General features: G+C 45.4%; 1 protein-coding gene across 2 annotated transcripts; it reads right to left on the bottom strand.

Moving 5' to 3' along the window:
* Positions 1–1,363: 1,363 nt before the first annotated feature.
* On the bottom strand, positions 1,364–12,418 carry C1S (complement C1s). 2 transcript variants are annotated; one of them, XM_043440994.1, is made up of 12 exons: positions 12,230–12,418; positions 11,201–11,329; positions 10,753–10,960; positions 10,415–10,592; positions 8,734–8,859; positions 8,116–8,315; positions 7,772–7,925; positions 6,939–7,054; positions 6,459–6,537; positions 5,598–5,726; positions 4,709–4,783; positions 1,364–2,490 (listed from the first exon to the last, which is right to left on the bottom strand). In XM_043440994.1, exons 2-12 carry the CDS (start codon positions 11,239–11,241, stop codon positions 1,691–1,693), a joined length of 2,106 nt encoding a protein of 701 aa, XP_043296929.1. In that variant the 5' UTR covers positions 11,242–11,329; positions 12,230–12,418; the 3' UTR covers positions 1,364–1,690. The 2 variants fall into 2 exon arrangements, with proteins under 2 accessions (XP_043296929.1, XP_043296930.1); XM_043440995.1 differs by having other exon boundaries at positions 11,201–11,326.
* Positions 12,419–15,391: the final 2,973 nt, after the last annotated feature.

Below are 15,391 nucleotides of genomic sequence, written 5' to 3'. Positions count from 1 at the left end.
TCAGGTACTAACTGTTGGATGTGAGAGTTGGATTATAAAGAAAGCTGAGTGGTGAAGAATTGATGCTTTTGAACTGTGATGTTAGAGAAGACTCTTGAGAGTCCCTTGGACTACAAAGAGATCCAACCAGTCCATCCTAAAGGGAATCAATCCTGAATATTCATTGGAAGGACTGATGCTGAAGCTGAAACTCCAATACTTTGGCCACCTGATGTGAAGAACTGACTCATTGGAAAAGACTCTGATGCTGAGAAAGATTGAAGGTGGGAGGAAAAGGGGACGACAGAGGATAAGATCGTTGGTTGGCATCACCGACTTGATGGACATGAGTTTGAGCAAGCTCCAGGAGTTGGTGATGGACAGGGAAGCCTGGCGTGCTGCAGTCCATGGGGTCACAATGAGTTGGACACCACTGAGTGATTGAACTGAATTGAACTGACATATGTGTATGTGCTCAGTCACTTCAGTAGTGTCTGACTCAGTGATCCCATTGACTGTAGCCTGCCAGGCTCCTCTGTCCTTGGGATTCTGCAGGCAAGAATACTGGAGTGGGTTGCCCTGCCCTCCTCCAGGGGATCTTCCTGACCCAGGGATGGAACCATTGCAGTCAGAGTCCTTATTGCTGAGCCACTGGGGAAGTGTGTGTGTGTGTGTGTGTGTGTGTGTGTGTGTGTATATTCACAACATTGTAAGTTAACTGAACTTCAATTAAAAGAAAATACTAGTCTCTATTGTCCAGTCCTTCTTCACCACTGATCATTTTGTGGAAATGAGGAGTTCTTTGCTTGCTTACTTGTTTTTCTGTTTCCTTGGAAAAGAGTAGAAGGGAGACTTTGGGTCCCTCCTCACCAGAATAAACTGTAACATCTCAGTGCAGCATTCAATCCAGAGAAGACATTGTTGCCTGACTGACAAATTAACCAAAACCACCAGGGAAGCAGGTGAGAGCATGTGGAATTTCTTTTGTTTTTCTTTTTCATTAGGTCATAATTTTGTATTAAACAAATGCTCATAAAAGGAAAACTCACTTTCAGGAGACATACTGAAGCAATTTTTACCTTGAAATTTCAGACTCTGAGATCTTAAACAGCCAATTCTAACTGCTGTATGTGGACTTCTGACTGAGGTTCAGGTATGTTTGATGAGTTTTGAAAGCAGAACATGGCACCTCGCATTGACGTTATGCTAATCCACAATGCTCAGTTACTCTCCATTGGAAGAGAAGAGAGAAGCTGATTCCCTGTTTTCAGGATATTTAAATATGAGCTGTGAGGGCCTTGAGTTTCGAGGACACAACAGCGCATTAAACTCCCTTTCTGTGGTACTGAGGTCTTGATGTGGAATGAGGCAAGTCAGCCAGCACTGGGTTATAAACATGCTTTATTACAAGTAGATAGCAGAAATGATACAGTCAACTTCAAACAGGTAAAAGGGAAACAAAAAAGTCAAGAGAATGCCCCACAGCAAATTTCAGAGTCAGAACCAGAACAGGAGTGGGTCATCCACGACCAACACAACCACAGGAGCAGAACCCTACCTCCAATCAGGTATCCCAACAACCAAGTTCTATCAACAGCTCAATCTTACTCCCATGTCCTCTCTCAGTCATGATGAAATAATGGGATTATTGTGAGGAACAGAAAGTCCAGAGGGGTCACAGCCCTTAGAGAGGCTGGTAGGACCTGTATGGTTAGTCTACACTGGGGGCACTATTTTCCTGCATTGTCTTCCTTATCCAGTCAACATAGTTCTTGACTCGAGTGTAGATCCCGTAGGTCCCACACTGGGGGCCCCAGGACACCAAACCAGCAACATAGAATTTGGGGTTGTTTTCCTTAGGGTCCTGTACGGCAAAGGCCCCCCCACTGTCCCCCTCACAGCTATCAACACCCTTGTCATTACCGGCACAGATCATGTTCTCAGTGAAAACAAAAGAACGGATATCTATTTCAGGATTGACCCCCTTCACCTCCCGGCATTTGGATAAGGGAGCAACGGGTAGCTTTGCCCCTCTGAGCCTGATAACATGACTTTTGGCATTTGTTCTACCCCAGCCTGAGATCAGCCCCAGGACATTCTCTGGGGGGTCATATTCTGAGGAGGTGCCTGGTAGGCAGATAGGGGCGACCTTGGGTCCCATTTTCACTGGGTCTCTCAGCCGCACCAGCGCAATGTCATTGTCAAAATTCTTCCGTACTACCGAAGGATCCAGGACCTCCCATTCTGGATGGATAAAAACTCTCTCGGCAGTGAGCATCTGAGCATTTGACAATTGTGAGGTGACCACTGAGGAGGATCCAACATACATCACTGGCATATCATTTCCTTCCACGACATGGGCAGCTGTCAGCACCCAGTATTCATCAATGAGAGCCCCACCAGCCCATGGGTTCGAGAAGAAGACTTGCCAGGGGAAATTTTCAATCTTTGCCATGGAGCCTCCAAATATTCTTTGTGTTGCTATAAAAGGTTCGCTGGGGGTGCCACAGACTAGAAAGGAAAAAGAACAAGGTGGGTAGTCGCCGGCCCCCAGCAATCCTCCAGCTACTCAAACACCTGCTGGGCTTCATTGTTCTCAGCACAACACAGCCAACCTGATACAGGAAATCCCCTACACCAACCTTCAAGCTGTAAACTTTCAAAGACGTGAACTTGCGCTTGCACATCCAATCACGTAAGTAAGTTCAGGTGTCTGGGGTACATTGTCCTGTGCACAGATCCTCTACAAGTGTCTGTGCTCTTGTGAACTTACAGTGGTGTAAAGTACAGTAGTATAGAATCTGCTTCAAGCCCAGGATGTCTGGAAGCCAGTGTAAAAACAGCAGTGATATGGCTGGTACTGCTAAGAAGCTCCAGCTGTTGAACGATACTACTGTACTTTTCAAGGTCCCTACTGTAAGATTAAAAGTGTTTTCTGGGGATTTCTCAGGTGGCCCATGGGCTAAGACTCTGTCCACTCAAACCCAGGAGCCTGGGTTCCATCCCTGACTGGAGAACTAGATCCCACATGCTGCAACTAAGACACAGCAAAGTCAAATAAGTAAATAAAGATCTTTTTAAGAAAGTGTTTTCTTTATTTTTTTTGAGTTGTTTTGTATTTTGTATGTATTATTTGTGTGAAAGTATTATAAACCCTTTGTGTGAAAAGTATTATAAGCCATTATTATACTATGAGGTGTTATAGTACAGTACAGTTGTGTTAGTTGGGTACCTAAGCTCATGATGTTGGACTTACGAACATGCTCTTGGAATAGAACTCATTCACATGTAGGGGACTTACTGTATTTGGTCAACCATCTCAATGCCTGACTTACCTGAACTCACCTAAGGATCAAATATCCCACATCGCCAGTGCCAAGAGCAGGCTTGTGGGGGAGACTGGTTAAACTGAGCCTGTGTATAAAGTACCGAACCTAAATGAGCCTCACACTATGGACAGCTTAACTCATTGTCCTACAGGAGACACGTGTCACCCCAGGCTCAACACATCAGGTCACGGACCCAACTAGGAGCCCGAGCTGGGAGACTCTGTTCTCACACATGTAGTGGGAAGGCAAGCCTTCTATCTGCCTCTGATGCCCATGTCCAACACTTACCACCTTCTTCACTCAAGTCCTAACTGCAGCCAAGTCCCTCCTAGTAACTGGACGTAGGGCAAAAAGAGGGTTCTCTTTTCCCATCTTTCATCTCATCCTCCAATGACTCAGGTAAGGTTGCTTTGTCATTACCCAATGCAACTAAAACTGAATTGTATTTCAGATCAAGTTGGCTTACCTAAATCCTACCCTAGTCAGCCCGAATGGACTCTGAGTTGAGCATAACAGACAGATGTGGGTTCAAAGCCTATCCCATCCCTTCCTGAACTGTGAACTCGCAATGAATTCACTCAACTGTAAAGCAGGACCAATAACACCTCACCCAGAGGGTTATTGCAAAGACTTGATTGAATGAGATAATAAATTCAATTAGTTAGCTGAGTCCCTAGCTCTCAATTACAGTGTTGTTACTATGAGCATCATTATTATATTCCTGGCTTTGTCTGGGAGTCTTCTTCCACTCAACTCTAATCTCTATAATGATGGTCTGAGTGTTAGTTGCTCAGTCATGTCTGACTCTTTCTGACTAGCTCACCAGGCTCCTCAGTCCATGGAATACTTCAAGAAAGAATACTGAAGTGGGTTGTGTTTTCCTACTCAAGGGGATCTTCCCAACCTAGGGATTGAACCCAAATCGCAGGTAAATTCTTTACCATCTAAGCCACCAGGAGAAGCCATCTAATCTCTGTGCAGCCCCTTATTTCTTTCATTCTTCTGTATCTTGTTGCCAGATAGGCTTTTAATATAATACCTAGGATATTCAACCAATCTTGTTCCTAAGTGTTGATTGCTCACTCTCAATTTTCACACCCTGTTTTTAGCAATCCTAGATCCTCTTCCTGCACCAACATAACCAAATCTAACCATCCCAGACTCTGACACCAACTGTCACTGGCTGACTTTTCTCTTTAGGGTCAGTCACCCTGACAGTGCAGTTGATTAAGGCCCTGGCAGATCCATGCCCAGATTTGTCTCCACCTCACTGAGCTAGGCTCTGGTAGGCCCAGACCATCAGTTCCCTCCCCAAGAGGATTACAACTCCTTTTAGAAGGTGAGCCCAATGCACATGCACCTGAGGACACGCTCTCTACCCAAGTCTGAGCCCTGATTACCTGCAATGCATTTCGGCAGCTCTGTGCCCAGCACCTCGTTCACCCAGCTCCCATTGCCGCTGCAGTGATACACCTCTGAAACAGCACAGAGAGAAGGAACACACTCACCATCACATCTTCTCACTTATCTTCTGCCTTCCATTCAGAGCCTCAGTGCCTCTGGGATTTTAGGAGGCAATGGGACCAAACCTACCATAAAATAATCTTGAGAACATCCTCCAAACAATCCCTTTGGCCCCAAACAATCCCCTTGCCCAGGGATTAGAAGGAACATTCTCCAAAGCAGAAGGAAGAGGATTAAGGTGGAGGCTGGGAAAGTGCTTCAAGGAGGAAATTAAATTGAAAGCAATGAACTGGGACATATCATGAGCCATCCAGTCCTTCATCCAGCACCACCAAGGCCTTTCCATCAAGAAAGTCAGTTGTGGGACTTCCCTGGTGGTCCAGCAGTTAAGACTCTGTGCTCCCAAGGCAGGGGCCACTGGTTTGAACCCTGATTGGGAACTAAGATCCTGCATGCCACATGGTGTGAGAAAAAAAAAGTCATCATAGAATAGAGACTTGAAGCTGGAAGCATTACTCCTGTGGGTTCTACATTACATAGTTGGTCAAAAGCTGGATGACCACATGAAAATGGATATTTTAGGGGGAGTTCCTGAAGCTGACCTAGGTGATCTCTATGATACTCTACAAGTGATCCTACACAACCCATGCCCCCAACCCCATCCTGTGTGAAAACTGTATCTTTAGACTAAACAAAGAGGATGAACAAAGCCCAGCCCATCTCCCTCATTCTTTCCAAACTCTCTCCAACCCAGAAAGATTGCACTATTCACCCTCCAACACTCTCACTCTTTCTTTCTCTTTTCTTTAGTCAAAGAAATCTTACCGCTCCCTTCATGTTCCATGCTGTAATATGGCCCCTCACAAGAGTAGCGAGTGATGGAACCGAATAGAGTACTTTCCGGATCTTCGACTCTACCATGCCGAATGGGTTCAGGAGTGCCACAGTCCACGGCTACAGGAGGAAGGCAGGAGAGAGATGATCAGGATAGACACTTCTTCCCAGGAAGAATCCCTGGGCCAATCCATCTTCCCAGCTGTGTTCCTCACTCCTTCCCTGCCCCCCCCCATTCATAAGCACATTTGGGGTGAATCCCCCACATCAGCCTCTCTGTGGCCATGCTCATCTCCCCAGCCCACTGAGTCCTGCCACTTCAGATGGCCCCTTGAAAGTGGCAAGAATGAACCTGATTCCCAGTGATTGGTGAGGCCTCTGTAGAAATGGACCCATAGAATGCTATTAACTCTACTAATCTCATAGACCCTTTCTTTGTAAGAAACCTGCTAGTCTGGCTGGCCTAGGGTCAGATCAGGACTAGGATTCTACAACTGACTTCCCTTCGAAACCCAATTCACTATCTCACAAGCCTAAGGAGAAACCATGCATTTGTATCTCAGAAATTGTGCCTTAATCTTCCCACTTCCTTCGGGAGGGGGAAAATTATTCCCCTCTTTATTCTTAAGGGAAAGAAGATTTATTCAGGAAGATACACAGTCCACAGACAGACTGTGGGCCATCTCAGAAGGTGAGAGGCACCAGGGTTGTGAGTTTTCATAAGACTGAGTAATTTCATAGGCTAATGAGTATAATTATTCCAACTATTTTGGGTAATGAGCAGGGATTTCCAAGAACTGGGCCACTGCCCACTTTTTGACAAAAGTAGTCCCGTTTTAAAAAGATGCATACGTTGACACCGCAACTTGGAATTACTCCACTTTCCATTGCTTTGACAAGTAGAGTAGAAAGATGGGGAACCAACACTTCCCTGGAAAATAATAAACCTCAATATTAGTTTATAAAGAGAGATACAGGGAATCAAAAGCCAAAAATGGAATTGATCTCCGGCCTTGGATCAATGAGAAGTCTTTACTACAAGAAGCTTGGGGACATCTTAGCAGAATGACCCAAAGCATTCAGGAGTTGGAGCTAAAAGACAACTTTGCCCCAGCATACTAGTCCCCTTCCCCAGGAAGCCTGAAGCCAAAAGGAGAATGTGAAAATGTCCAAGGATCTTTATGGCTGAGAAGACAAGTAGAGATCCTGAGGGCTTCTCTTGACGGAGGTGCTAGACCTCACTCAAACGAGAACATTCGGTAACTGATCAGATGATTCCAGTATGCTCATCCTGACCTAGGAACTAGAGAGGAGCCCCTGACAATGCTTTACCTGCACAACTTCAAACCCATCCACACAGGTTATCTTCACCACATCTCTGAACACATATTTTGCTCTCTCAGGCTCCCGGAAGGAATTGGCAATGACTTCTTTAGGACAAGGGATTGCTTGAAAAGGATAGGAAAAGAAATTTACCAAATCATTGGAGAATCATTATTATATATAATCATTCTCACATTTGTTGGGTTTCCCTGGTGGTTCAGTGGTAAAGAATCCACCTGCCAATGCAGGAGATGCATGTTTGATCCTTGGGTCGGGAAGAACCCCTGGAGAAAGAAATTTCAACCCACTCCAGTATTCTTGCCTGGGAAATCCCATGGACAGAGAAGACTGGCAGGCTGCAGTCCATGGGGTCACAAAAGAGTCAGACACAACTTACCAACTAAACAACAACATATTTTCTACAGTTGTTGACTCATCCTCAGTCCTGAAACCCAGCATTCCAACACGGAGGTGGTTAAAATAATATGGCAGGGAATTCCCTGGCAATCCTGTGCTTAGGACTCAGTGCTTTCACTGCTGAGGGCACAGGTTTGATCCCTAGTCAAGGAACTAAGATCTCACAAGTCTGGCAGTGAAATGAAATGAAATAAAATAGAATAATGACGTTACTAACTAACACCCCCAGGCCATCTGCATTTGAAAATCCAGTTGAAGGATTCCTAGAAGTTGTGGGTTTCTCACAACAACTGACAGGTTTACATGGTGCTGAGGAGCTGCTGTGTTCTCAGGATACCCATCGGTACAACAATCTACTGTTTTGATTTTACCTTGGGTAAGGACTCTGGTCCCACAAACCAAAGGGCAGCTTCTAGGTTACTCACGATCTGCATGGTAACGAAATTTCCATCCCTTTCTTTGTTCTGATCCATCAGTTTGGAAGATGATATTCAGAGCGCTGCTCTGGGTTTCAATAGTTAGTGGCCCAGGAAAGCCATTCCCACAGTAAGGACCAAAATGCTGGTCTTCTGTCACAAACTGAAGAGAATCAAAATGGGGAAATCAGAAGAGAGAAAGAACTAAAAGAAAAAGGTAACATGGAAGGGATAAAAGTAAAAGAAAATAAGAAGGAGGGAAAGAAAAAAAGAAGGGACAGAAAGCTAGATAATGTGTCTTCAAGGAAAACTCTCTGAGTGAGTTGGAAGAAAACTGATTATCCATCACGCACAAGTAAACTGTCAGGACAGTGGCCCTCGGAGTCAGCTGGTTCCACATCAAAGTCTTCTCTCCGCATGGTCACCACCACTCGGTACCCCTCCTCCAACTGGATCTGATAGTCACACCTTGAGCTCTCTGGGTATGGACTGGGGTAATTAGGACTTACAACCTCCCCAGTCATTGTGCTGAATACATTCCCACTGCAATTGACTAAGGAAGAAAAAGAGAAAAGGAGAATCAAATAAAGGGCCAGGCCAAGGAGTCCCAGCTCTTTTCTACGATCCTTCTCATGAACTGAAGCCCACGTGCCACAATTACACACCAATGCATAACAGCAGAGATACCTAATATGTATTGGGTTCCCATCGCATTGCTTATGTGGAGCTTTTCATGGTTATGAAGAGGCCCAAGTTGACACCTATCTCTCTTCAACAATTAATTAACTTGACCCTGTAGGCTTACCTTCCTCCACTCTTGTGGCTCCCCTTCTGTTTATGAGTAACTAAAAATTGATGCCAAGTCAAGGCCGGGGCTAATCAAAGTTAAAAAGGGTAGACAGACACCTTACTGAAGCCTCCAGCCAACCCAAATCCCAGGGAACATTCACCTCTCTTGATGCCAAGCTCACCTCCACAGTTCTTCTTATCTTCATGGAGGAAGTATTCTGGAGGGCAGGAGCAGAAGTAACCACCAAGGAAGTTATTGCAGAAGTGGCTGCAAGGAGCATCTGCAAAAGCTGTGCACTCGTTTATATCTACAAAGAGCAGAGAAAGACAGCGGTCAAGAACAAAGACCTAGAAGGAAGAATGAAGTTAAGCCCAAAACTGCAAGTGTAAGAAAAGTAGGAAGGGTCTGTTGCTTAGAGACATTCAATGAATCACGTTTCAGGATACTATTACTCTATACTGTACTAAGTCACTTCAGTCATGTCCAACTCTTTGTGACCCCATGGACTGTAACCTGCCAGGCTCCTCTGTCCATGGGATACTCCAGGCAAGAATACTGGAGTGGGTTGCCATGCCCTCCTCCAGTTATTCTATGTTACTCTCCTGAAATATGATTCTAGAGTTGTGCTCTATGATAGTGCATCTATAGTGGGAGGTGCCAACACCAAAGACCCTTGACCTTTTTCATAAACAGTATTTCCACTCCAGGGACAGCACTCTGCAAGCTTAACATGATGTGTCTTCTGCAGGGAGCAACAACTAGTACATGTATTACCTTACATGATGCTGGCACTTCTGGCAAATCTAAGCAAGACTTTGGCTTTATGAGATGTTGTAACATCATGATAACCTGAAGATAGGTGTAGATGCACATAGAATGCGGAAGGTTGTTTGCTGCATGTTAAATGGGTTTGAATACCACACATTCCTTGTGTGAGCCTTGGCAAGTTATTTAGCTTCCTTAATCTTTACTTTTCTTATCTTTAAGTAGAGATAGTAACACCTACTTTCAGAATTGAGGTAGGACTTCCCTAGAGGGCCAGTGGTTAAGAATTTGCCTGACAATGCAGGGGACACAGGTTCAATCACTAGTGTAGGAAGATTCCACGTGCCTCAGGGCAACTAAGCTCCTGCACTATAACTACTAGATCACATGTCACAACTGCTGAAGCCCACGAGGCCTAGAGCCCATACTCTGCAACAAGAGAAGCCAAAGCCACAGCCAAGAGAAGCCCATGCACTCTGACTAGATAGTAGCACCCAAGAGAGCAAGGAGAGAAAGCCTGGGTGCAACAATGGCAACCAAGCGCAACCATAAGTAAATAAATATAATTTGAGTGAGTGCTAAGTCACTTCTGTCCAACTCTTTGCAACCTATGGACTGTAGTCCACCAGGCTCCTCTGTCCACAGCATTCTCCAGGCAAGAATACTGGAGGGGGTTGCCATTCCCTTCTCCAGGCGGTCTTCTCGAACCAGGGATCGAACCCATGACTCTGTGTCTTCTGCATTGGCACGCAGGCTCTTTACCACTAGTGCCACTTGTGAAGCTGTTCAAATTATGTATTTAGGTAAAGATTTAATGAATATAAGTAAAGTTCTTAACACAATACCCAGCTCATAGTTGTTCTCAATAAATTACTGGGATATTTTTTTATCTATTTTTTCATTATCGTCATCACCACCAAGATACACGTTTGATTACACATTTGAGTTTCACAAAGGCGATTCATGGAGTGATCTAAGCCAAGTCAATACTTCATAAGAGTTACAAGTGGAATCCTCACTCCCTGCATTGCTCAATATTTGCCCTGCTTCCAGTCTCATGGCTGGATCAATGAGGCATACAGAGAGGTGAGCCTTACCCTCGGCGACATAGTACGCAGCAAAGCCAGTGAAACGCTCCTCGTTGGAGAAGTCCGACCGGAAGATCACCTGGATTTTATTGTATGGGATGTGGAACTCTTTCACCACTGGAGAGTTGGAATTCTTGCTGGTCCTCCGTCCACAGAGTTTCCCTTCTTCATGGCCTCCCGACATTATCTAAGAGAAGAGTCAAAAGAACCTGGGAAAGGGTGATACTTTGATATGGAGGGCAGAGAGATAGACAGCTTCCCACCTTAGGACTGTGACCCAGCTCACTGAGTGCTCACCCTCTCAGCCCACCTCCCCAGCCCCATCCTTTGGTGCCCATCACGTGTACCTGCAGTGAGTCATAGGAGCAGTTCTCAGACAACTCTATGTCCAGGTGGGTGAAGTAAAGGTGGATCCCGTACCCTTCAGGGACTTCTATGTCCCAAGACTTCTCGACCTCATTGGGGTACGCCTGAGGGTAATTGGGGGATAGAACCTCTCCATACATAGTAGGCTCGGCATAAACCCAGGCCACAAGGGAAAACAGGACAATGCACCTTTAAAAAATAATAATAAAGGCAATTGGAGAGGTGGGTGACCCAGGTACGAGTGGACTAGGGCAGGGAGAAGGGAGGGGAGAGGCGAAGGGCACCAATATGTGGAAGAGAATCTTGGGCTGAAATGAAACAGAAAGGCCTAGGGCAAAGCCAAACCCAGGCTTAGGATCGGAGCTGTTTTCTTGAGAGGATGAAGGGAATGCATTCCATGTACATCTCTCTAGACCTGGGATCACTCACCACATCTCTGGCAATTTGTTCATCCCTGGTGAGCAGCTCATCTCTTGGTCCTGGCTCTCTGCACCTCTGACTTTGGAGCTACAGGGGTGGCAGGCCTGGCAGTATTTGTCTAACAAACACAGGCACCTGCTTTGGTGATAAGGGGTCAGTGTCATCTTGGTAAGAATAACACAGAGGTTAAAAAGAGCTGTATCATTAAGCAACAATGTATGACACCCATCCTCTCACACTGGCTCTTGTTCTAGACTGAAACTAAACCTAATCCTTCTACCATGGCTTCTCAGGACCTTCTCCCAGTTTTCCTCCAAAATCACCAGACTTTTTTCAAGTTCTTTGCTTCCTCTGTTCTTCTTCTTCACCCCCAACCTCCACCCTGCCCCCGCTCTGTCAGCCTCTCTTTTCCTCTCACAGGACAGTATCCCTGTTTCCACTTGGGGTTTCAGGAGTTTGTCCCCATCATGACCAATCCACCAGGACAGGTCTCCCTCCTCTTTTGACAAGGAGCCCCCTTATCACTTCAAACCAACTCTCTTGCCTGTGTATTATTGCATGTATTTCTCTTACTGCTCCCAAAGACCACTGATGGAGGAATGGATTTGTTTCCCTAGGGGAAGGCAGAGACCTTGGGGGAAGTGGTCTCAGACAGAGTTGTGTGGGGGGGAGAAGAAAAGGGGCAGCTGAATGAACATAAAAGGAAACAAAAGCTATTTCTTCAATTTCCTACCTTAATTTTCCAGATCTTTTTTTCCTTTTCTTTTTTACCTTTACTAAAAAGATAAGCCACCTCCTCGTAGTTCTGAGTAAAGTGTTACCAAATATGCTTCTAACCCTGAGCACTGTTTTGGGTGGGGGTGGGTGACATGGGGGTGAATGGGATCAACCTAAGAGAAATAGGTGGTCTATATTCTCCCTCCTTTGGATTCTGCTCTTCTCAGCCCTCCATGTCTGCCCGAAACTTCCCTATGTAAAGTTTTCCGCCTTCCTTTTTCCCTCCATCAAAGCTCTGCTCTTCAAGTTTAAGGATTTTACCTTCAGAAGCTGATGGGAACAAGTGGGTCAGTCCCGTCCCTCTTGCCAGTGGGCAGGCCGGGCGACCCTGCCCGCTCCCAGGAAGAGCGGCTCAGAGCTGGGCGCTCCCTCTGCAGGAACCTCCGCCGGCCTCCCTGGATCTGGTTCTCTGGTTCTGTCCCTGTGATCCTCTACCCGAGGGTGCATGTCTGAAATTCCCTGATCCAAACAAAGAGGGGGCTGGGAGACCATGGCTTAGGGAAAGTGGAACTCAGCTTTGATCTTGGAGCTCCCTCTGCTTTTGAAACAAGAACTGCATCCTTTTACCAGCCTGACACTCCTCTGTCTCAGGCTGCAGGCGGGAAAAGAGGGATTGGGGAATTTCACTGATTGCCTAACACTCTTTTTTAGCCAAAGGGTGTGTTACAGAGTTTTCGGGGAAGTCAGGTGATTTATGGGAAAAGGAGGGGATTAATACTATAGGGAAAAGCAAAACAGGGGAAGTCCAACCCTCCAGCTACATATGAAACACAAATTAAGAGAGAGGAGTTATCAGAAATGCCACTTAAGGACTTGCCTGGTGGTTCAGTGGCTAAGACTCCCTGCTACCAATGCAGGAGGCCCAGGTTCAATCCCTGGTAAGGGAACTATATCCCACATGCCACAACTAAGAGTTCGCATGCCATGGCCAAAAGACCCTGAATGCTGAATTAAGACCAGATGCAGCCAAATAAATAATAAATAAATAACCTCTAAAGAAAGAAAAGTACACAGAGTGTATAAATATTTACAAAAAAGAAAGAAAGAAATGCAGGTCTCTCTGCCTCTAAGGCAAATGTAATGGTTAGATACTGACTTACACTTGAACCCAAGCTGATGTGCTATTGTTGTTCAGCGGCTAAGTCGAGTCTGACTGCGACCCCATGGACTGCAGCAGGCCAGGCTGCCCTGTCCTTCACCATCTCCCAGAGTTTGTTCAAACTCATGTCCATTGAGTCAATGATGCCATCCAGCCATCTCATCCTCTGTTGCCATGTGAGATGATGCTTTTTCCTCTTCTTAAAACCCCTCCATGTCTCCACATATCTAAATTATATCCAGCCATCAGGGATTTCCCTCATGGTCCAGTGGTTAAGAATCCAGCTGCCAAAACAGGGAACACGGGGTGGATTCCTGGTCCAGGACAATTCCACGGTGGGACAGGGCAACTAAGCCCACACACCACAACTACCGAGCCCTCACTCTAGAGCCCTTGAGCTGCAACTACTGAAGCCCGCACACCTATAGCCTGAGCTCTGTAACGAGAGAAGCCACCGCAATGAGAAGCCCAAGAACCACAACTAGAGAAAGCCCCCACACAGCAACCAAGACCCAGCAGAGCCAAAAATAAATAAGTCAAAATAAATTCCTATATCAAAGGACAGAAAGAAAAATTATAAAGCATGTTTTTTAAAAAAATAAAATAAAAAGGCAGGGCAGGGAATTCCCTGGCAGTCCAGTAGATGGGACTCTGTGATTTCACAGCTGAGGGCCCAGGTTCTCTCCCTGGTTGGGAAACTAAAATCCCACAAGCTTCAAAAAATGGCCAAAAAATAATAATAATAAAGTAGGTAACATCTCTTGTTGTCCCTCCCCTTGAGGGACTGGGACAATGCTCTATCAACAAACATTAATATTTCTGCAACTAAACAGATTGATCTTCACAGTGACTAGAATGAAGTTATCATTACAGATTATGTTTAAAAAATTAATTTGCGTTAGTTCAGGTTAGGTTTTGGTGCCAAATTTGGAAGAAGAAAACAAATAAACACTCATATTCCAGAGCTTTTTGGAATCTAGAGCTTCAGCTAAGGGACCAAGGGTGGCAGACCTCCTCATCAGAGCCTTCCCTGACCACCCCCCACCCCAGCTCTCCTCCCGTCCCCTCTCACTTTCTACCCCTGTCTTAGTGACTGTATTCCAACAAATCTACAATTCCTTCAAGTGAAGTGCCCCCTTATTTGACATCAGTTCAGTCGCTCAGTCGTGTCCGACTCTTTGCGACCCCATGAACCGCAGCATGCCAGGCCTACCTGTCCATCACTAACTCCCGGAGTTTACCCAAACTCATGTCCATTGAGTCAGTGATGCCATTTAACCATCTCATCCTCTGTCGTCCCCTTCTCCTCCTGCCTTCAATCTTTCTCAACATCAAGGTCTTTTCAAACGAGTCAGCCCTTCGCATCAGTTGGCCGAAATACTGGAGTTTCAGCTTTAACATCAGTCCTTCCAATGAACACCCAGGACTGATTTCCCATTAGGATGAACTGGCTGGATCTCCTTGCAGTCCAAGGGACTCTCAAGAGTCTTCTCCAACACCACAGTTCAAAAGCATCAATTCTTCTGTGCTCAGCCCTCTTTATAGTCCACCTCTCACATCCATACATGACCACTGGAAAAACCATAGCCTTGACTAGACAGACCTTTGTTGGCAAAGTAATGTCTCTGCTTTTTAATATGCTGTCTAGGTTGGTTATAACTTTCCTTCCAAGGAGTAAGCGTCTTTTAATTTCATGGCTGCAATCACCATCTGCAGTGATTTTGGAGTCCAGAAAAATAAAGTCAGCCACTGTTTCCCCATCTATTTGCCATGAAGTGATGGAACCGGATGCCATGATCTTAGTTTTCTGAATGTTGAGCTTTAAGCCAACTTTTTCACTCTCCTCTTTCACTTTCAACAAGAGGCTCTTTAATTCTTCTTTGCTTTCTGCCTTAAGGGTGGTGTCATCTGCATATCTGAGGTTATTGATATTTCTCCCGGCAATCTTGATTCCAGCTTGTGCCTCATCCAGCCCAGCGTTTCTCATGATGTACTCTGCATACAAGTTAAATAAGCAGGGTGACAGTTGCCATTTAAACTGTGCTGTATCATTGATTCCAAGATGCATCTGAATTCAGAAGTGTCCTAAACATTGCCAGATGTTGTGGGGCCTGGCCTTCTTCAGAGCAATTTATCATATTAACTTCTACTCCAGAACTATTGATATGGCTGTGAGTTGTATTTTTTTGTTTGTTTTGATGTGGACCACTTTTTAAGTCTTTATTGAATTGTTTACAGTATTGTTTCTGTTTTATGTTTTGGTTTTTTGGCCACAAGTCATCTGGAATCTTAGCTCCTCAATTTGGGATTGAATTCACACTCCT

Source organism: Cervus canadensis, chromosome 21 (genome assembly GCF_019320065.1).
Source record: "Cervus canadensis isolate Bull #8, Minnesota chromosome 21, ASM1932006v1, whole genome shotgun sequence".
NCBI classification, from domain to species: Eukaryota; Metazoa; Chordata; class Mammalia; order Artiodactyla; family Cervidae; genus Cervus; species Cervus canadensis.
Note: the sequence above shows the minus strand (reverse complement) of the source record. Positions and strands in the feature narration are given on the sequence as shown.

Bases quoted from the DNA above. Each gene is read 5' to 3' on its own strand.
- C1S (XM_043440994.1), bottom strand. From the start codon at position 11,241: ATGAGCTGCTCACCAGGGATGAACAAATTGCCAGAGATGTG. The intron at 8,860-10,414 runs GTAAGGCTCACC...TGCTCTTTGTAG, and splicing joins TGCGTACTATGTCGCCGAGG to ATATAAACGAGTGCACAGCT. The intron at 8,316-8,733 runs GTGAGCTTGGCA...TTTCTTCCTTAG, and splicing joins AGATAAGAAGAACTGTGGAG to TCAATTGCAGTGGGAATGTA.